Source organism: Mus musculus, chromosome 10 (assembly GCF_000001635.26).
Source record: "Mus musculus strain C57BL/6J chromosome 10, GRCm38.p6 C57BL/6J".
In the NCBI taxonomy this organism is placed as follows: Eukaryota; Metazoa; Chordata; class Mammalia; order Rodentia; family Muridae; genus Mus; species Mus musculus.
In genome coordinates, this window is record NC_000076.6 from 10,335,109 (window position 1) to 10,356,892 (window position 21,784).

The 21,784-nt window shown below is 40.0% G+C and overlaps 1 protein-coding gene and 1 pseudogene across 10 annotated transcripts in view; one reads left to right on the top strand and one right to left on the bottom strand.

Moving 5' to 3' along the window:
* Positions 1 to 594: 594 nt before the first annotated feature.
* The window catches only part of Adgb (androglobin), a 139,391-nt gene continuing 118,201 nt past the window's right edge, over positions 595 to 21,784 (bottom strand). For 6 of the 10 annotated variants that reach the window (XM_011243163.3, XM_017313876.2, XM_017313875.2 and 3 more), the window contains 7 exons: positions 17,789 to 17,955; positions 15,144 to 15,332; positions 14,362 to 14,491; positions 11,299 to 11,466; positions 5,326 to 5,416; positions 4,439 to 4,622; positions 595 to 1,018 (listed from right to left, as the gene is read on the bottom strand). In XM_011243163.3, the coding sequence (XP_011241465.1) occupies positions 830 to 1,018; positions 4,439 to 4,622; positions 5,326 to 5,416; positions 11,299 to 11,466; positions 14,362 to 14,491; positions 15,144 to 15,332; positions 17,789 to 17,955 (1,118 nt within the window). In that variant the 3' untranslated portion in view covers positions 595 to 829. Of the gene's footprint in view, positions 1,019 to 4,438; positions 4,623 to 5,325; positions 5,417 to 11,298; positions 11,467 to 14,361; positions 14,492 to 15,143; positions 15,333 to 17,784; positions 17,956 to 21,784 lie in introns of all 10 variants that reach the window. The other 4 variants (XM_011243160.3, NM_001127353.4, XM_030244999.1 and 1 more) reach the window with 4 other exon arrangements.
* Positions 7,991 to 9,400, top strand: Gm15568 (predicted gene 15568; annotated as a pseudogene).

The following is a 21,784-nucleotide window of genomic DNA, read 5'->3' on the forward strand; positions in this document are numbered from 1 at the left end:
AAGCTTGGGGCCCAGCCAGCGTGGAGTTCACAGCAAGCGGCAGAAACTAGGTACTCTGATCAAAGGATGTGGAAGAAGAGACAGACCATCTCCTAAGTGTTTCTGGCCCCTAAATGCATGGCAGGAAAATACACACACACACACACACACACACACACACACACACACACAGACACACACACACACACACACACACACAGACACACACAGACACACACACACACAGACACACACACACACACACACACACACACACACACACACACACACACACACACACACACACACACACACACACACACACACACACACACACACACACACACACACACACACACACACACACACACACACACACACACACACACACACACACACACACACACACACACACACACACACACACACACACACACACACACACACACACACACACACACACACACACACAAACACACACACACACACACACACACACAGACACACACAGACACACACACACACAGACATACATACAGACATACACACATGCATGCACTATGTACACACAAATTTATTTTAATACAGGAAGCTCAAAGTGAAAACCACAGAATGTTATTTACAACCTAAGCATTTATTTGTTAGCAATTTTAATGAAATTAGAACATTTGAGAAGCTAGTGTCTTCAAATCCTTTGTAACAGAAACCAACATGTTAACATTAAAATGTAGAAACCAAGAGCGAGGAACATTTTCTCCTGTTTCTATTGACCTAATGCTTGATCAAGAGGAAAGTGATTGATAGTGCGTCCAACACTCCCTCCTCTGTGGCATAGTGCACCATGGGGGCGTTACTTTTTCTTTCCTACTTTCTTCTTCTTCTGTGAGTCAGAAGCTGGTGACTTCTTCTCTATCTCTATCTTCACTGCAGCTTCCTGAGCTGCCAAGGCCTCCATCCTCAAGCGCTCTGCCTCCAGCAACTTGTTTCGGTACACTTCCCGGATATCAAGGATCTTCTGCCGGGCTTCATCTACAGAGTCCTGTTCCAAGGCAAATCCCACGCCTGTCAGTCTCACTGATACTAATGCAGAAGTACCAGAAAACAAACAAACAATAGGAATACTTTCCCTTTATTCTTTCCTGATGCCAACAGACTAACGGGGAAAGTCACTGAAGACAAGAGCTAGGTTTGTCCTTTATCACTTAGAAATAAACAAAACAGGAAATTGTGATGCATGGCCAGTTAGATTTTAACTCGGAATGAATCACCAAAAAAAAAAAAAAGAAAGAAAAAGAAAAAGAAAGAAAAAAGAAAAAAAGGAAAGGAAAGGAAAGGAAAGGAAAGGAAAGGAAAGGAAAGGAAAGGAAAGAAAAGAAAAGAAAAGAAAAGAAAAGAAAAGAAAAGAAAAGAAAAGAAAAAGTAAATACCAGTGAGGAAAAATATGTATAAAGGTGGAGAAGTTGGTAGAGGTTTTGGTGGCAGAACTTTGCTTTGAATGAGTTCTGGATCAATTTGTCAGTCACACAGCAGCTGTGTGTTATAAGTCACTAGCTTGCAAGCTGTATTCTAGCTCTGACAAGATATATCAGAGTGAGGCAGGCCTTCAGAGAAAAAGCACCTAGCCCACTATCTTTCTCTCAGTCTAGGAGCAGTAGATCACAGTATTTATCTCGGACACTGGCCAGCAGCATGCAGTTGGATTTGAGCTTGCATCTTGATTCTGTTCCTATTTAAGAACCTCTTTGCCATTAGTGGATGGCTGTTGGCTCAATGGATGTCATATTACTAACTCTTCCCGTCTCCCTGGTTCACCTCTCATTTTCTCTTTCCTCTCTGAATGAAGCCTCGCTGCTGCTTAGGCTTCAAACCCACTACAATGGAATAACAAGGATTAGTGCACTGACTGTAACATAAAGAGAACTTTCTCGAAAGGGAAGCATTCTCTTCATGCTGAATTGTTTGAGGTTTTTCTTTCCTCCCCACATCTCTGCAACTGGCATGATTTTATTGAGAGGCTGGCTTAGCTGGATGTCAGCGTCAGACTTCAAAATGCTTTTGATTAAATAAAACTGTGATATGAACCCTAAAATTGGATTTCTAAAGTGAACTTCATGAGTACAAGATGAGAGTGCTTGCTAGGGAAAAGAGAGTGAGCGAGACACAAACATCTTAGGGGTGTGTATAAAGTCAGGTGAATACTTGACTTTTTTTTAGAGAGTTATTTTCTCCTGCTTGATAAGGAATGTGTTACTATTGGGTTTCTTTTTAAATGGCTTCAATCAAAATAAGTGTGTTTATTTGTATCTCATCCTTGAATGACTAGGCTCTAAATTCACTGTACCAGTAAATATGTTTTTTCTACATCACCCTTGTCTATTGCATTAGCTCAGCTACTTAACCCAGAATGACAAGTGACCTTGAAATTCCCTATTTCTGATAATATTATGTTATGTTGAATCTATGCAATTTTAATAATAATTCGATTCTCTTTTTTTTTTTTGGCAACACAATTGCATTTCTTCCCTTTCAAGCATAAGAGTAGAGCAGAGTGAAGGCCTTCTCTAGGAAAGACAGATGTTAAACGCACTCATACCTCGAGTCTACATTACTCTTTCAAGTTAAACAATAAGGAAATACATAGGTAGGAATATAACTTTAAAAATCAAAGTGAGGCATGATCATGCAATTGGTGCAATGGATATATACTTCTCCATTCTTTCTCAGGCTCAAGTTAACCTCTTGCCACCTGTTATCAGATTGATAGAGCTCCTAAAACAAAATATCAGCAGCCAGTACTTAGGTACCAGAAACCAATTGTTTCACTGTGCTTTATGTCACCCATTCAATCAAAGCTGGCTCCATCTTTGAAGCTGTAAGTGGCCACATGGTTTGCTTTAACCAATTAAATGCAAGTGGCAATAGTGTGCTATTTCTGGACTGAAATGTCATGGCTGAACTGCCATGCTTAGGTCAGCGGTGGTCTCTTATATAGCCTCATATATTATATATCACTGCCAGTATAGTCACAGAAGAGTTTTCTGCATGAGAGCTCTTTCAGCTTCATTCAGTGTCTTAATAAGTAAAAGAAGGACCCCAATGAGCTGCATTAGACACGTTCTTAAAATGAGAAATGCCAGGGTCTGATAAGCTGAAGCCTATGAAACCTGTCTATTGTTTGTCTGAATTTTTTTCCTAAAGTATTGCTCATTTGATGTATTCCCACTCAGTTAAGTATTATCTTTGACTGTGTTACTTTTGGTAGGGTGAAGTAACTAGAAGCCATATATGTGCTGGACAAAAAGCCATAGGACCCACAGAGACAAAAGATTCGCCATCTTTTATAAAAAAAAAAAAAAACAAACAAAAAAAAAAAAAACAAGTTTGCAAGATCCCTGCATCAGACACTGAAATAATGAGATTGTTACCAGAGAATAAAACAGTTTATCCTTAATGACAGGTCCCTTTGGTTGCTAAAGACAGACCATATCAAAGAAGGTCAAAGATGGATAAAATACCTAGAAAGTTCTGTAGCTCCCAGTGCCTCTCTCTCTCTCTCTTCCTCTCCCTGTCCCCCTCCCCCATTCTCTCTCTCTTTCTCTCTGTAAGTGTATATGTGTGAATCTACCAGTATGTGTAGGTATGAGTGTGTGTATATGTGTGTGTTTGTGTGTCTACCTGTATGTGTATATATGAGTGTGTATAGCATGGGTATGTGAATGTGTGACTGTGTGTATGTGTGAGTTTGTGTATACGTATGTAGTGTGTGTGTCAATATGAGCATGTTTGAGAGTATTCATATGTAATGAGTTTAGGGAAGGAAGAGGAAATGAATAAATCCTATCATCCACAGACAGAAGCCATCCTTACACATCTACTTTGTCACTTTGTCTCTCCACTTCTAGTACCACAGTCTTTTTTTTTTTTTTTTTAATTAGGTTAGGCCTTCCATGGCACAGAAAGTTTTTCTTTGGACCATGCTGCTGCTGAAATGGGGTGGGGATAATGGCCACCCACAGTGAAGAGTTGTGGTTTTGATCTGCAGCTTTTAAATACATGTAAACTAAGTAAATACCATTATATTTCATTTCATTTTCTCTTTATAGCATCCATGGTATCAGCCTGCTGGGTCTGTGGGGTATCCTGCATGAACCCTGTGAGCAAGCAGGAAGGTTTTAAAGTATTTTCCCACAGACAGCCTGTCCAACTCAGGCAAAGCAGTTTCCGCCAATAGTTTTCAACATTCATCTCATAAGATAGATTCCTATTATGACAGGTTAGTGGGGTTTTAAGGGAGCTGTGAATGAATAAGAGAAGTGAACCTGTACCTATCCTTCCTGGGAGGTGGTAAACTGTAAAGCCAAATATTATGACTTCTTTCTGGTCAGATGAGTGAGTCTGCTTTCGTTTTACTATAACAAATGAACTTGGCAAATGTTGCTATTTATACCGCTAGACTTACCCGCATCTCTCCATACATTTCCAGAACCTCATCCTTTTGCTTAAACCGTTCTTCTTGATCAATGTCTCTGATGCTGAGGATGCGGGAGCGGTGCTGCCGAAACTGGTGGATTTCTTCTGCCTTCTGCATCGCTTGCTGCTTATTCAGTTCCTCTGTCTGCAGCACGGCCTCCGCAGCTGTTTTCCTTGATGTAGAATATTGATAAAATGAATATATATATATATATATATATATATATATATATATATATATATGTCATTTGAGAACTTGAAAGTAAACAGTACTTCAGAATGCAAAGTAATTTGGAATTGTGTTAATAGTGAGTCAAACCAAACCTGACGATGGCAGAATAAAACATTAGCTTTTCAAAACTGGGTTAGGTACTGTATACTGACTCATTGATATTTTAACAATATTATGGAGAATGTCAGTAAACTCAGATACATCATTAATGACTGTGAAACTATGAGTATTTTGTGGGGTTTACTTCTGACTTTATCTAGTTAGTAAATGTGACATTCTTAAACATAAAAGCATACATGATAGGCTCTATTAATCCTATTATTTAGTTCTGAAGAAAATATAGCTTCATGAAATAATAGTGGGTATTACAAGGACTTTTTGTAGGTCCAAAGGAATTTGTTGCTGTTGCTTTTTTTTTTTTTTCAAACACAAGTCACATAAATGAGTTGGGATGAAATAATGGAATATTTGACAAATTTAAGCTTCAAAATTATGTAGCTCTAAAGTCACACACAGAATTAAGACATAATAGGCACTTAATTTCAACTTTTTGGTTACTGACCAACTGTCCATTGGGGATATATCTAAGAGTCTATGAAAACACTTGTCTGCACATATTTGTACATGTGGTATGTACAACTTACCGTACATAATGACTGAAATCCAAAAACTCTAGTGCTTTACGAATTTGTTGTGGAGATGTTTCCAAAATTGTCGGTGATCGTTGTCGGACCACTGTTAAAAAGCAAAGCAGACAGGCTTCCAGAATTAAATAACCTTAACGCTATTATATCTCCTGGTTGAAAGCAATGTTTTCTCTTTACAGAACAACCCTGTGGTTTTGTTATGATTTTATTGATTTATTCAGATGAGTTATATTTTATAGTTTGTCTTTGTTTGATGTACATTTATGTATAGCTAAACGAAGGAACAGTAGCAAATTCTATTCTAATTACAATTAAATGAAGGAGGAAAAACAGACTCTTTCTTCAAATTACAAAGTTTGTAATATAAGCGAGTTAAATGATTGAAAATTTAAAGAGTTTGAGAAATGTCTGACAGTCATGCTAAACACTATGGTAGAATTTAAATGTTCTTAACACAGTGTTGTACCTCCCACTGGATTAAGCAATATATAAAATAAGCATACTAAAGATCAAAGGAACAATTTTACTCTATACATCCAGAGGAAGCCACAAGAAAAGATTTAATAAAAAATTTAAATCTTTAGATGATAGTGACCCTTTGACTTTTCCAAGCCCCTATGTCTTCAAAATAAAAAGAAAGCATAGTTTACATGCAAAACCAAACCAAACCCACCCAATATGAAGGGTGAAATGCAATACTTTAAATAAATCTGCTAGGTCCTTTGATCATAAATAATCTAACTCCAAGACCTTTATATTATTCAAATGAACTTCCCAACCATCTATTGTCATGGCAATGCCCCACCCCCAGAAATATGGCTGACTTTAATTTATATCATTAAGTCTAGTTTTTATTTGTTTGTTTGTTTCTCCTGGATAGCTTCAATGAACAGGAATGGGTTGCGTGACATGGTGAAATTACAGCTACCCTCTTAAGGGACTTTCAAACTACCGTGGGCTTTTGTTCCTTTTTTTCTGATGTGTCTGCATGCATATACACCATGGTATTCCAGGGGAGGTCAGAGGCCGACTTTTGGGAGTTAGTTCTCACCTTCCACCTTCCTGAGACAGAGTTTCTCTTATCTCTGATGCTGTGCCGCATGCTCAAGGCCAGCTGTCCAGTGACCTTCCCTCCCACTTGTTCTCCTCTCTCCACTTCCCATCCTCAGGAATACTAGGATGACAGATGCAGGCTACCCACATCTGACTTTTTAAGGTGGGAGTGAACTCAGGTTGTCAGGCTTATGTGGCAAGCAGGTACTTTATCCCACTAACCCAACTTCAGCCCTCTACCAAAAGTAAGTTATTTATATCATGATAAAAGTAGAGATGACAAAGAAAAAAACTATTTTCATCTCATTCTCTATGGTTTCAATTCTTAATTCTAAGAGGCGATTTGGACTTGCAGCCATACTGGGGACTCTTTTGCTTAACCCTTTACAGATACACACATATCTCTCCCGTGGTCAATATTTCCCGATATCTGTTACCTCCCAAACACCAAGGGTTACTTTAGCATTCACTCTAGGTCTTATATACTGCATGAGTTTGCGTAACTGTAGAGAGTCTTGGGTATCATCGAGAGTACATTCACTCACCTGGAAGGACTCCAGGCACTCTTATATTTTTCTCCCATACCAAGCCCACTCAGCTACTGTTCCTACTGATACGTTTTCCAGAAGGCAACAGTGTTGTAATTGTATGGTATGAAGATAAAAAGGCTTTCCTGATCACTCCCTCTACTTGCCTTTTCAGACTCCATGTTCACTTCTCAATGAATAAGACAAAGGCCATATGGAGACCAATTTAACATTACTGAACAGAACAAAGTTGAAAGAAGTATCTTTCTGGTCTGGAATAAGATAAAGATTTTCACTTTCATTGTTTTCATCCAACCTAGTCTGGGAGGCCTTACCAGAGCGATTAGGCAAGAGGAAGAGTAAGAAATCTTACTTAAATTGGAATGAAATGATGTCATCACTGTTTACAGATGAAATGTGCCTATATACAGAGCAGTTAGAACTAGTAAATTAGGTCACAAGACCTTCATGCATAGGTCCATAAGACACTGCATGGATTGCTTGGTTATCATAGGACTGGGTTTCTGAGCAACAAGTTGAGTTTGGCCCAGCCTCTCTGCTTTCTTGTCCTTCATTCTGTTCGTGTGGCATCACCTCTTTAATGGTCTTTTGAACTATAGTTACATCCTTGGTTTGATTCCTACTTGGTTACAGTGAATATTTTAATGTGCTGTTGTACATGGTTTGTCTGGGATTTAAAGGCATATTACTCTTTAATTACATGTGTGTGTGTTGTGTGTGTGGGGGGGTGGTGGTGGTGGTGGTGGTAATCTTCACAGGAGTGTGTATGTTCCATGAAAATCAGAAGAAGAAAATATCAGATTCCCCTGGAACTGGAATTATAAGTGGTTGTGAGCCTGAAGACATGGATTCTAATAATAAAGCTCAGGTCCTCTTTGGGATCAGCAAGCACTCAAAGACTTATCCAACACTCTGGTTTGTCAGGTTTGGTTGAGAACGTTTTCTTCATCTAGTTTCATCAAGGATATTGGCTCCTTTGTATTTCTGTACCTGTCTGACTTGAGACCAGTGCAATGCTAACGCCACAGAACAAGTGTGAATATCATAAGAACTCATGTTGTCTAGATTCTAAGGATTATGTCTGAGAGTCAGGATTCTCGATCCAGAGACAATGGCCCCAATGGGATGGAGCATTGAGAGTAAGATGTCATTGAGCGTAACTGGAATGAGATTGTGGATAGCTTCCATGACATGAATTTCTCAGAATCCCTCCTCCATGGTATTTGTGCCTATGGTCTTGAGAAGCCCTCTCCCATCCAGCAGCAAGCTATTCTTCCTTTTATCAAGGGTTATGATTGCTCAAGCCCAGTCTGGGACTGGGAAAACAGCTACATTTGCCATATCAATTCTTTAGCAGATTGAATTAGATCTAAAGGCCACACAGGCTTTGGTTCTGGTATCCACTTGTGATTGGTTCAGCAAATACAAAAGGTGGTTATGGCAATAGGAGAGACTACATGAGTGCCTCCTGTCATGCCTATATTGGGGGGGGGGACACCAACTTATGTGCTGAGGCTGCAAATGGAAGCTCTCCATATCATTGTGGGCAGCCCTGGCTGGGTGTTTGATATGCTTAAATGGAGATACCTGTCTTTCAAATACGTCAAGATGTTCATACTGGATGAAGAAGATGAAATATTAAGCTGTGGGTTCAAAGATCAGATCTATGACATATTCCAAAGTCTCAACAAAAACACACAGGTAGTTTTGTTATCTGCTACAATGCCTTCTGATGTCCTTGATGTGAACAAGAAGTTCATGAGAGACCCTATTCGGAATCCTGTCAAGAAGGAAAAGTTGACCTTGTCCAGTATCTGCTAATTCTACGTCAATGTGGAACGAGAGGAGTGGAAGCTTGATACATTGTGCGACTTGTATAAAACATTGGCCATCAACCAGGCAGTAACCTTTGTCAATACCAGAAGGAAGGTGGGCTGGCTCACTGAGAAGATGCGTGCCTGGGATTTCACTGTTTCCACCATGCATGGAGCTATGGACCAAAAGCAATGAGGTGTGATCATGAGGGAGTTCCAGTCTGGCTCTAGCAGAGTTATTAATTACCACAGACTTGTTGGCCAGAGCCACTGATGTGCAGCGGGTTTCCTTAGTCATCAACAATGACCTTTCACCAACAGGGAAACTATGTTCACAGAACTGGTTAAGGTGGTTGGTTTGGCCGGAAGGGTGTGGCTATTAACATGGTGACAGAAGAAGACAAGAGGACTCTCTGAGACATTGAGACTTTCTACAACACCTCCATTGAAGAGATGCCCCTCAACCTTGCTGACCTCATTTGAGGGGCTGTCCTGCTTGCTGGCTCTAGCCCAGTGTGCAGTCGGGGGTTGGGGGGCAAGGAACACCTGGAGCTTGGAGGGAAGGGAGCCAAGGGATAGATATCTTGTCTTTTGTTTGCTTGTTTGTTTGTTTTGCTCTTTCTCTCTCTGTCACTTTTTGAGGGAAAAAAAAAAAACAAAACCTCAGGTTGATTGACACAAATCTAATTTAATAAAATAGAGAAGATATCTTGTCCCAAGATTTCCTCTGATGGAGAATTTACTATTGATTCAGCCTTGCAGTTGTTCTATTTAGGTTTTATTTCTTCATCATGAACTATTTATATTTTAATTATTTGTGTGTGTGTGTGTGTGTGTGTATACAAAAAAAAAAAAAAGCATATAGAAGCCAGAGATCAACAGGTGTCTTCCACTCTGGCTGGCCACCTACTTTTGAGACATGGGCTCTCCCTGAACCTGGAGCTGACAGCTTCACTAGAGTAACTGTCAGCAAACTCTGTGTATCAACTTGTTTCCAAGCTGCCAAGCACTGAACCTCCACGCCTGAATTCCTGTTTCCATAGCAGGCACATTACCCACTCCTAGGCACCTCCGAGCCCTGCATCAATCAACCAGTCAATCAAACCATCTAATCGCTGTAAGCTGTGCATCCAGGAATTTGTCCTAGTTAAGGTCATTACCAGCATATTATCTCTAATAATACCTTTGTATTTCTCTGTGGTTAACTTGAATTTCTTCCTTTCCACCTCCTATGATTATTTGTGTGATTATCTACCCCATTTTAAAGGTTAGTGTAGCTACTCATTTGAATTTTGATTTTGTGTCCTTATTTCATTTATCTCTGCTGTAGTTTTTACTTCTTTCCTTCTAAGCTTTGAGTTTTCTCTGTTCTCAGTTCTCTAGTTCTGTAGCTACAGAGATGATGGTGAGGTTGCTTTTTGAAGGAGATATTCATGCTGAGAGATAGGCTGCCCCTCAGCACTGCCTTGGTTATGTCCTGGGTGGCTTTGCTATGTTGCTATTTTTATGCTTAACAATAGTTTTTAAAACACACATTTGCATTTGCATCACATCAGTATTCATGCAATCAGGGTAAAAAAAAACAAAACATTTTTCTTATAGAGCTCTTGTCCTTTGGCCACCATTTGTACTATTATTGGCATGCTGGTTATGTGTCAGAAGCCAAAGTACAGCTTTCCAATTACTCTTCTCAAATCAATTTTTAAAAAAATTTGGATTCAGAATTATAATGCTGAGTTTTCAAACATATATAGAATGACCTTCCCGTGCAGAAACAAGATCACTTTCTGAGGTTGTTTTCTCTTGATCCAGGTGATTTCCTTTGACACTTATTTGAAGGTGTTTAATCACATTCACCAGGGTTTGAATTTAGGAAGAGTCACCTGTCTTCCTGTAATCACTCCCCCCACCCCCAACCCACCATACATACTTTTTTCTTTTTTCTTTTTTTCTCTCTTTCTTTCCTTCTTTTTCTTTCTTTCTTTCTTTCTTTCTTTCTTTCTTTCTTTCTTTCTTTCTTTCTTTCTTTCTTTCTTTCTTTCTTTCTTTCTTTTTCTCTTTCTTTCTTTTTCTTTCTTTCTTTCTTTCTTTCTTTCTTTCTTTCTTTCTTTCTTTCTTTCTTTCTTGTGTTGAAAATTGAACTTAGAACATTGCATGTGCTAGGCAAATGCTCTACAATTGAACTATACCCCACTCCTATTTTGCCTCAGGTTTTTACAGCTGGTTTTTGCTTAAGAATTGTTAGTCAACAGCATTTTCTTTTCATTTCAGTGTTTGCTGGAGACATCAGGGAGCAGTGCAATTGGAGAAATCTAGATTAATATGCCAGGGAGACATGCTGTGTTCCCAGCTGTGATGGGTATATATATTTTTCTATTTTGGGGAGCCCTAATTTCACATGTATTCGTTATAACCTGTGACATATTGTTATTTCAAAGACAGCTGTATGTGTTAACTTACCAAACAGGATCAGGACTCACCAGCGGTTATAATCTGTGACAGTGTTATTTCAAAACAGGTGTATGGATTACCTTACCAGCAGGATCAGGACTCACCAGGGATCTCCTTCTGTGGTGGCTCTTCCTTCGGTACACTCTCACTGCTTGTGAATTTTGTCAGAGAGGTGATGGTCTTGGTCATTTGCCACTTCTTCCACAGCACACTTCCTGCTGCGTTTGGTGGCAGTTCTTTGATGTCTGCATATTTCCCAGTATCTAGTTCTCCTATAGCACAATGTATATGTTCCTGAAAAAAATAACTTGCACGCTGCTAAGTCCATGCAAACAAATCTAACAGGGCTTGTTTGTAGGAGACCAGATTTGGAGGACATGATTCCAAATCTTTGCAGTGTGTTACCAGGGCACAAGCAACATGACCCATCTGGGGATGGCAAAGTGTGATATAGTTACTGTAGGCCAAGTGTGAGGTGTGCCTGGAAGCCTCTTCAGGATAAGAAAACCACATCCAATCAGAGGCCTTAAAAATGAGACAATTTTGACAGAGAAGAGGTCTTTAAGCATTGGGACCACTGTATATAAGCAAGGCACTTCTCTTTGGGAAGGGACTAGTGAGTCTAGATACTTATTGAAGTTGTCTTAAAATCAACTGAAAAGCATTTTTACTTGAGAAGATCCTAAAGCTGGGAGAATTTTCCTTAGCAGCAATTCTAATAGTGACTCTTTGACCATGAAGAAATCATACAAACCAACCTCAGCCTGGGCATTAGCCATGCATTAGTCTCCTATGGGTTTATACTTTGTAGGTTATCTGCTTTGCACCACATTCTGATTTGAATGAAATGAACGGTTTGGGATGTGAATTGCTTCTGCCTACAATGGTACCTGGATAGAGTTAGGTCTAACTATACATGTGACAAGACAATAGATCAAAGGAGGGCCAGGTCTGCAAGCTTTCTGGTTCTGTGTCTCACTGACTTATAACTATTACTGAGACTCTCTCCACCTTGGAAATTGGCATATACATCAACGGGTTGGTATATAAGTGTAAAATAAAATATAGTTTGTCTTCGGTATCCCGGTTCTTCATCCATGGATTCAGTCAACTAACCATTGATCGAGAATTTGTTAAGGCAGAGCTAGAAAGGTGGTTCAGTATTTAAGAGCACTGGAAAAGTCAAATTTGATTCCCAGCACTCATATGGCAACTGTCTATAACTATAGTCTTAGGAGATTTGCTGCTGTCTTCTGGCCTCCTTGGACACCAGACACACATGTGGTACACCAACATACATGCAGGAAAAACACATATACACGTAACATAAAAATTAATTAGTTAATACAACATTGTAAACATATCTAGTTAAAGAATGACAAGACGCCAAAGGAGGTAAAGTAATGCTTACTGTGTAAGCCTAGTGACCTGAGTTCAGCTCCTAGGATCTGTGTATAGGCGAAAACTGACTCCACAGAATTGTTGGTCTTCTGTATGTGTAGTGTAGGAACCCTCTAAACAGCATGCACATACACATAGTACAAAAAATACTAAATAATTTAAAATATATTGTTTAAAAATCCTATGTGGTTATTTACGACATAGTTAGTTCTATGTTAGTTTTCTTTGTACTGAACACATATACGTGTTTGCCTTTACATTCTCTAAATGATACCGTGTAACAACTACTTAGAAAGGTTGAATTATGATTATAAGATATATAAGGATAATTAAAAGTATGTAGGAGAATGTGCACAGATTATATGAAAACATGCCACCATTTACTTGAAGGGTATTGAACCCCTGTGCAATTTGGTATACACTGTAGGTCTTAGAAGCAATCACCTTTGGAAAATAGAGTCAACTATAATTTAAGTAATGCAAGTTGCCAAGCCATGACAGTAATTCCATACAAGTAGTTGTGGTGGTTTGAATTTTCTTGACCCAGGGAGGGGCCCTGTTTGGAGGTATAGCCTTGTTGGAGTAGGTGTGGCAGAGTTTGGAGTTTGCCCAGCTGGTTTTCTGTCTTATTTTGGGGATTACAGTTAAGTGACTGGATTTATCTCAGGAGAGACTTTGAACTTTGGACTTTTAATACTGTTGAGACTGCTATAGATTATAGGGTCTTTGGAAATTGGACTAAATGTATTTTTTATTATACTATGGCTAGGTATGCCCCCATAGACTCGTGTGTTTGACCAAGCCTATGGGAGCCAAGGAGTGGAATGCAGTGGTTTGTATATGCTTGGCCCAGGGAGGGTTACTATTAGGAGGTGTGGTCTTGTTGGAGTAGGTGTCACCTTGTTAGGGAAGCATGCCACTGTGGGGTTGAGCAATGAGATCCTCCTCCTAATCATATGGGAGCCAGTCTTCTATTGGCCTTCAGATGAAAATGTAGAGCTCTCAGCTCCTCCTGCACCATGTGTACCTGGATGCTACCATGCTCTCACATTGAGGATAATGGACTGAACCTCGAAACTTTTAAGCCAGCCCCAATTAAATGTTGTCCTTAAAAGAGTTGCTTTGGTCATGGTATCTGTTCTCAGCAGTAAAACCCTAAGACAGTAGTTATGTTTATCATTCTTAATCTTATCTATCTGCTTATTCCTTCTTATTCTTATTCTTATTCTTATTCTTATTCTTATTCTTATTCTTATTCTTATTCTTATTCTTATTCTTATTCTTATTCTTACAGACGGTGCTGTATTATTAAGTAGCAGGACTGCCTCCAATTCCCCATGGCTACCATCATCCTGAATAACAACCTTATCTCATATCTGGTTTCATCTTAGCTTTTTTCTTTTAAACACAGGGTCTCCTGTAGCCCAGGCTGACCTTGAATTCTCTATACAGCTGAGGATGGACATAACCTCCTAGTACTCCTGCCTCTGCCTTCCAAATTGTAATGTTATAGCTGTGTGAGAATACATCATATTCATCAAATGTTCTTATGCAAGGAAAACCATTTCTGCCTATATATCGATAATGGGCACATGAATCTTAGATGAGAAAATAAGTACAAGAGGCTTGATAGTAGAAAGCTATTTGTGTCCTCATTTGAAGCCTCATGGTCTTTCACAATCCTAAGGACTAGAAACTCAGAAATGATTCCTTGTGGCTAAGGAAGCCCCACCAAAATTCCTGAGCAGCTTGTGACTTCCACTGACCTTCCTCTGAGGATTTAGTTTGGCTTTGACTCACAGACAAAGTCTCAGGGCTGGGGGCAGAGGTGGTGGTATCGGTGGTGACTGGCTTCTTAATGAATTGGGTCAGGTACTTCAAACGGGCCTGAGCAGCCTGGAAGACAAATGTCAGCCTGGTGAGGTCTTTGAAAAGCAGCATGAAGTGCAGGCTGAAGCAAGGTACTCAGAAGAAGAGAGAAATGTGGGTTCCAAAACCAAAATTGAAAAAGAAAACACAAAGAAGGGTAGTTTAGACCGAGCCAACTCTCTGTTAACTAATACTAAAGGTCTAAGCCCTCAAGGCAGTGTCCTCAACCTGTGGGCTGCAACTCCCTTGTTCACCTCTCTCCAAACATATTTACATAGTGGATCATAACAGTAACAACAAAAATGATCTTATGGTGGGGGTCACCACAACATGAAGAGCTATATTAAAGGGCTGCAGGGTTAGGAAGGTTGAGAGCCTCTGCCATATACCGGGAGAGGTATTTAAATACCTTCATAAGGGAGAAGCACTACTTTTTATTCTAAAGCTGTTTGTAGTAGGAAAGCGGGAATTAAACACTCGCATGCTCTCCTACTTGAAGCTTCTCCGGATCCGTGTGAATCCAGACTTCATGGCTAAATATAAAGAAGGCAGTCATAGTTTGGACACATGAGCACTAACTCAGGTCACAATTCCAATCCCACACCTTCATCCATAGGGCTCAGCTCCCAAACTACATCTAACAATGTGGAAAGAAAGAACTGCCTTTCAGGCAGGCGACCTTGATGGCCCTCCCCGGTTCAGTCGTCTCCCAAGCTTGCTTCATGGCCCGTATTTCATCTGCTCGTTCTGTGTCTTTTTTTACGTCAACATAGTCTGAGTCGGTGTGTTCAGAGACCAGCCTCAAGATCCAGTAGGGTTTGTTTGGATCTTCTTGCTGAGAGTGAACAGCAGTAGGCATTTGTACTTGCTAGGGGGAAAAAAGTTTATAAAAATGAATGCTTCTAGAAAGGACTCCCTAAACTGAGATTTCACTGTTTGCTACTTACCATACAGAAAAACAACCATAATTTGCGTAATACTCTTGTGAGAATGCTCATTATATTCTTTTTCACAGCAGCAATTACAGGGAAAGGAGCAGCATAAAAGTGTATCAGCCAGTGAATGGACAACTTATAGCATGTTCCTACGTTGGGTGCTGAGCACTGAATTGAAAACAAACATCAGACTATTGGAGAACTCTGCAGGCACAGGTTTTAGTAAAATGAGGAAGTTCAACACAAACTAATTCAACTGTGTGAGGCATTTATATGCACTCTGTGACAGTGGATGGTAGTGAGATAATGGGTTGGTACCTGGAGCTTTGGTGCAGGGATGGCAAAATAAACAGCAGTGGGTTCGTGGGCATAATCTTTACCTTGTGCTGCACGGTGGGTATATTTGTTGGAAGTCAATGAATTGTGCAATGATGAGTTGTGCCTGTGGAACTGGGAATATGGCTCAGTAGATAAACCATGCTTCCTTTGAGATTGTGAGGAGTCGAGTTCAGAATCCTGGTGTTCCAATGCTGATGGTGCACAGCAGCCCATTTGGTATGCCAGTGCTCAGCAGGCAAAGATGGGATGCCTCTAGAGCAAGCTGGCTGTCTAAGCAGGCCACAAGAATGAGTTCTGGATTCAGCTGAGGGGGTTTACCTCAATGAATGCAGTGAAAAGTGATTGAGAAATACTCCCAATATCAACCCTGGGCCTCTACAGGCACACGCACACACATGTACCTGCACACATGTGCACATACCCACACATATTCAGGCATATCACATGCACACAAGAAAAAGAAAAAAACGAGTGTTTACGCCCTTCCCTTCGCTTTATGCAATCTTGGCTTAAGATTAGACACAATAAAGTCTATGGGCCTTGGGGCCATGAGTGTTGGAGTTTCCTGTTGATGTAATAAATCAATGTAATGGCCAAAAGCATTTAGGAAAAGAAAGGGTTTATTTCATCTTCTACTCTGAGGTCCATCACTGGAAGAAAGTCAGGACAAAAGCTCAGTCGTGAACTGAAGCAAACAGCATAGAAGTAGGCTGCTTGTGGCTAATTCACTGGCTCATGCTCAACTAACTTTCTTAGTTAGCCCAGACTCACCTGCGTAGGGAGTGTGCTGCCTACGGTGGGGTGGGCCCTCCATCAATCATCAAAGATGATTTCTTATAGACATGGCCATAAACCAATCTGCACATTTTCAATTGACTTGCTAAGCCACTCTGGGCTATATCAGCTTAAAAAATAAGAGGTAGCCAGTGAGGTAGGTAAGAGTGCTTGCAACCAAACCTGATGCTCTGAGTTCTAGCCCTAGGGCATAATGGTAGAAGAAGAGAACTGCCTTCCACACTTTGTCCTCAGACCTGCAAATATACCCATGAGTGTGTTCACCACCTCGCACACACGTGCTCATGAGCACACACACTCACAATCACACACACAATATTTAAAATATTTTAAGTAAAATCTAAATTATAGTATACTTAAGGTATACTTCACAAAACTGAGTAATATAACTAGTCATTTCTAGCTCTGAATGTGCTTCCTCCTCTAGATTCACTCTGGAAGTGAGTGGTCCTTTAAGGTTATAGAACCACTTGCAAGGACTGGAGGCAGCAGAAATGGGGTTGACTTTCAGATAGGAGAGGTTCCCTCCTGGACAATCAAAGAGGGAGAGATACCTTTATTCTCCAAGTAATTTTTTTCTGCCAATTTCACTCTCAAATTTCCATTTAATATACTGCTTTGTATGTTTTTCTGTTGGTTTATTAAACACCAAGACCAAGAGCAACTTGGAAAAGAGGAGGTTTTCTTGGTTAACCAGCATTGAGTCATAAGGTTCTGGAAGTAGGAGCCCACCGGACGTGGTTGCAGAATACATTACATAAGGTCAAGGCTTTGTCCATTTGAAACAATGCAATCAGGGAAGAGGAGGTTGCAGCCACTGAGTGAAGTTTTTACTTAAAATTTGGTTTCATTATTACCCAGAAAACCTTGCTTCCTATGCGTTTCCCTTAGTGTTTAATGAGAACAAAGTCTCTTAGATGATAATTCTTTTCTTTCTTACTTAGAATGTTAGCTTTTCTCTTTAAACAGCTCAAAAAGTGAGTTGACCAGGAACTTTTCCAGTATAGAGTTTTGACTGACAGAAATAGTCAAAGTGCTAACAGATGAATCTGAGGATATAGTCAAACTTGCAAATACTTCATGATACTCCCACAGGCACAAGAGATCTTTAAATGCAAGTGGAGAGGATCCCTCACTCACTTCTGGAGTCCTCCTTGCTCCCTGTTGCTACCCCCCCCCCCACACACACACTTTCCATTTGGGAAGTGCCACTGGCTCTGTTCCTAAGGAGGTTATCTATGGTGTGTGCACCCACCTGAGGTTCAAATCGAGGAGCTTGCTTTTCCTTAGCTAACTTTTCTTTCTCGGCAGATTTCTCCTTGCCTTTCCGGGTTGTTTTGGGCACTCCTACAGATTTCTGCCCTTCGCTGACTGCATGGGAATCTGGGCTTCCCATGGGAGCTGGTTCTTCATGTTTCTCTGCTTGACATGAGTAGACATGAGAAAGGAAACCAGTGAGATCTGGCGTGCTAACGAGAGCTCTTCCAGTAGGAAGAGCACCTGAGAAAGATGCTTCATCTAAAGAGATTGGATTTCTTTCCTTGTAAAAAAAATAGTTCATAAGAACTAGTTAAGATTTTTAATAATTGGGACATAGATAATACAGCATAAACTCAATATTGGTATATATAAAGTAGTGGGCTTTAGAATATTAAGGTTATGCAACCATCAGATCACTAACACCATGCTTGCCTTGCGAGGGGGCCTTTTATCTCCTCATAGCACTGTTAAGCTGACTGTTACAATTCATTTATCTCTGCTCTAAGCTGTACTATTTCCTTCCTTTTGATTTGGAATTTCTTTTCTTTCCTTTCTTTATCTTTACAGTTTGCTTTTCTAAGAAAAAGGTTACTTATTGTGTGCACATACATGTATGTATGTGTGTGTGTGTGTGTGTGTGTGTGCGTGTGCACACGTGCATATGCACACACATGTACAGCACTTCAGGCACCAGGAGATTCCTGTGAAGCTCGAGTTGTGATCCACCATGTAGGTGTTAGGAACCGAGCCCTTGCTCTCTGTAAGGCAGTTAAGCACTCTTTAGCCACTGAGCCACCAGGTTACTTTTTAAAAATGTAGATAATTACATTAAGATCAGGTTGCTTTTTACACATCTATGAAGTCTCCACATCCATTTCCTACTAGTTTCTAGTTTTCTTCCATTGTGATCAGAAAGCATAGCTTCCCAATTTCTCTCCCTGCCCAGCTGTTTGGATTCCAGGTGTTGCTTCATCAGCTGTCGTCCTCCTGATGTTCTATAGGGTTCATGAGGTTTGTGTGCTCTGGAAGTTTGGAGTAGAGAATTCTTCTCTTAGGGCAGGTTGTTCTCCATGTTATTCAAGCATTATATCATCATGAATTCTGTTTGTTTCCTCTGACTACTTAAAGTGCAGTAATGAAATTTCCCACTAGTTGCAAAGTTAGCCAATTTTTTCTTTCAATAATAGCATTTGCTTCATACATTTTAAACTGGTGTTAGATTCAGATGTTTATAATGGTTTTGTTTTAGGAATATGTGGTTTCTTCAGCATTATAAAATAACTCATGCACCTGTTTTGGTTTTTAAAAATCTATTTTTGACAAGAGCATGACCATTCCAAGCTATAGTACATACATAGTATGACCATTCCAGGCTATAGTACATACATAGTATGACTATTCTGGGCTACTCTTTGTAATGTGTGTTCCTTCCTTTTGTCATAAAACTGTTTATATCTTTGAAATTAAAGTACGTCCCTCTTATAAACATATGTAGTTATATCATGTATATGTTGTAAAGCACACTTAATTTGCATTAAATATAGTTGCCCAAAAGGAAGGATTTATGTCTGGTATTTTGATATTTATTTTATTACATATTTCATATCATTTTTTTCCTCTAATCTTCTGTTACTACCTTCTCTTGCTTCAAAACCATACTCACTACTGCAGAATTTTAACTCTCTCAGGTTTTTTTTCTGTACATTTTCATTTTCTTCTTCATGTCTCTGAGTAAGATTATAATTAAAATGTCTTTTTATAATAAGCTTAAATTAATACCAGCTTAATGTCATTAATATACAAAGACAATTGCTCTTATATTATTCTTTCCTCTGAGTGCTGATAAAAAGTAAAACTTTATATTCATGCAGTGTGTTTTAAATCGACTAATTCATAGGATACAGTCATCGGGTTGCTTACTTTACTGTTTGAGGCTTACAAGAAATCTGCGTACATTGGTAAGCATGTATGAGAATAAGATATGGAATGGAAAACATCCTACTGATTCAAAAGTTATGGAAGATGTGTCTCATGTATGTGTATGTAATTAGAAAGCCCTGGAAGACTGAACCTGCACACCCCTGGTGGAGAAGTGCTGAGTGAGAGTACCTGCTGATGACAATAGGTTTAGAAGCCTTTCCTGTGAGTTCCTTTGGGTTTTTGTTCTACCCAGTGCACAGCAGAGGGGAACCTTCAGTAGATGAAGAAACCTCCATAGAGATAGAAATGCAAGTTTAGTTTGATGATTAAGTCAGTGCTTTGATCTGTATCCCCTGAAACTGAAATCTAGTTGCTGTTTGAACATTCTTGTAATTTCTAAATTTGTTTAGGGCAAGGTACTTGTTTATAAGAGACTCACTTCCTTGTAAGTAAAGACCATATATATATATGTTTGTTTTGTAATGTATCTTAAAATGTTTATTTTATGTAAGCATTTTAATTATATTAATGTGTAACATGTAATATTTTGTGTCCTCAAAGACTTTTTGACTTATATTCACAATGATTCATCGTGTAGTCCTCTCCTTACCAAAAAAAAAAAAAGATCCCATCAAGCACTTTATGACCTGATCCCCTAAAGCAAGCATTTTTGATAAAGATTGAAATTATATATGTTTTAATAAATAAATTAGGAGTCAAAGGCCTTGATTATCAACATAAGGAGGCAGAATTTTGACAACAGGAGTTTAGAATGACAGCGTTGCAAATCTGAAGGCATATGCCACTGAGAACTCCCAGATCACTATCTTCCTGTCTGTTTCCTTCGGTGAGTCAGCCAACTGCTTTAGTATTCTGTATAGGTTAGCTGTTATACTGTATAGCCAGATGCTTTAGTGAACTGTGGGTACTAAAATAAACAGAAGGTGGCACTATTGTCTTACAATAGCATGAAGCCACAGTTCCTATAAACAGTAGCAGAAATACCCCAGGTCAGGGCCATGGGGGCTCACAGAGACTGAACTAACAATAAAAGAGCATGTGTGGGCTGGACAGAGACCACCTACACATATGTAGCAGACGGATGGTATGGTCTCCACGTGGGTGTCCTAATAAGTGGAGCAGGGGTTGACTCTGTTGCCTGCCTTTGAATCCCATGCCCCTAGCTGGGCTGCCTTGTCTGGCCTAAGTGAGAGAGGATGAGCCTAGTTCTGCTGTGGTTTGATGTGCCAGGTTGGGTTGGTACCCATAGGGGCTGGGGAGCTTCCTTTTCAGAGAAGGGGAGGGGAAGCTGGAGGGAGAGGGTTGGAGGGCAGGACTGGGAGGAGAGGAGGGAAGAGGGCTGCAATCTAGATATAAAGTAAAGAAGAAAAAAGAAGGAAGGAAAGAAAGAAAGAAAGAAAGAAAGAAAGAAAGAAAGAGAGAGAGAGAGAGAAGGGAAGAAAGGAAGGAAGGAAGGAAGGAAGGAAGGAAGGAAGGAAGGAAGGAAGGAAGGAAGGAAGGAAAGAAAAAGGGAAGAAAAAGGGAAGAGAAAGAAGAGAGGTAGGGAGAGAAGAGAAGGGAAGGGAAGGGAAGGGAAGGGAGGGGGAGGGGGAGGGAAGGGAAGGGAAGGGAAGGGAAGGGAAGGGAAGGGAAGGGAAGGGAAGGGAAGGGAAGGGAAGGGAAGGGAAGGGGGAAGGGAAGGGAAGGGAAGGGAAGGGAAGGGAAGGGGGAAGGGAAAGGGGGGAGGGGAAGGGAAGGGAAGGGAAGGGAAGACTCCAGTTCAGATATGCCTCTATATCTATACATTAGACCTGGAATTCTTGTTTGGTTTTTTAATCTTGGTTTGTTTGAGTGTTTCAGTTTGGTTTTGTTTTAATTCTGGGATAAAAGGATATAAAGTTTGACATCAAATCCTAAAGTGATTCAAGAGAGAAGGACCTCCCACGGGTGCTCTCTGACCTCCATATTCAAAAGTTGAAGTAGGTGAGTTTGTGTTGAGTAGTCGGTGCTCTTCGCTTCTGAGTCTTCTCTCCAATTCAGCATGACATATTTTTGAGAGAATCCCTCACTA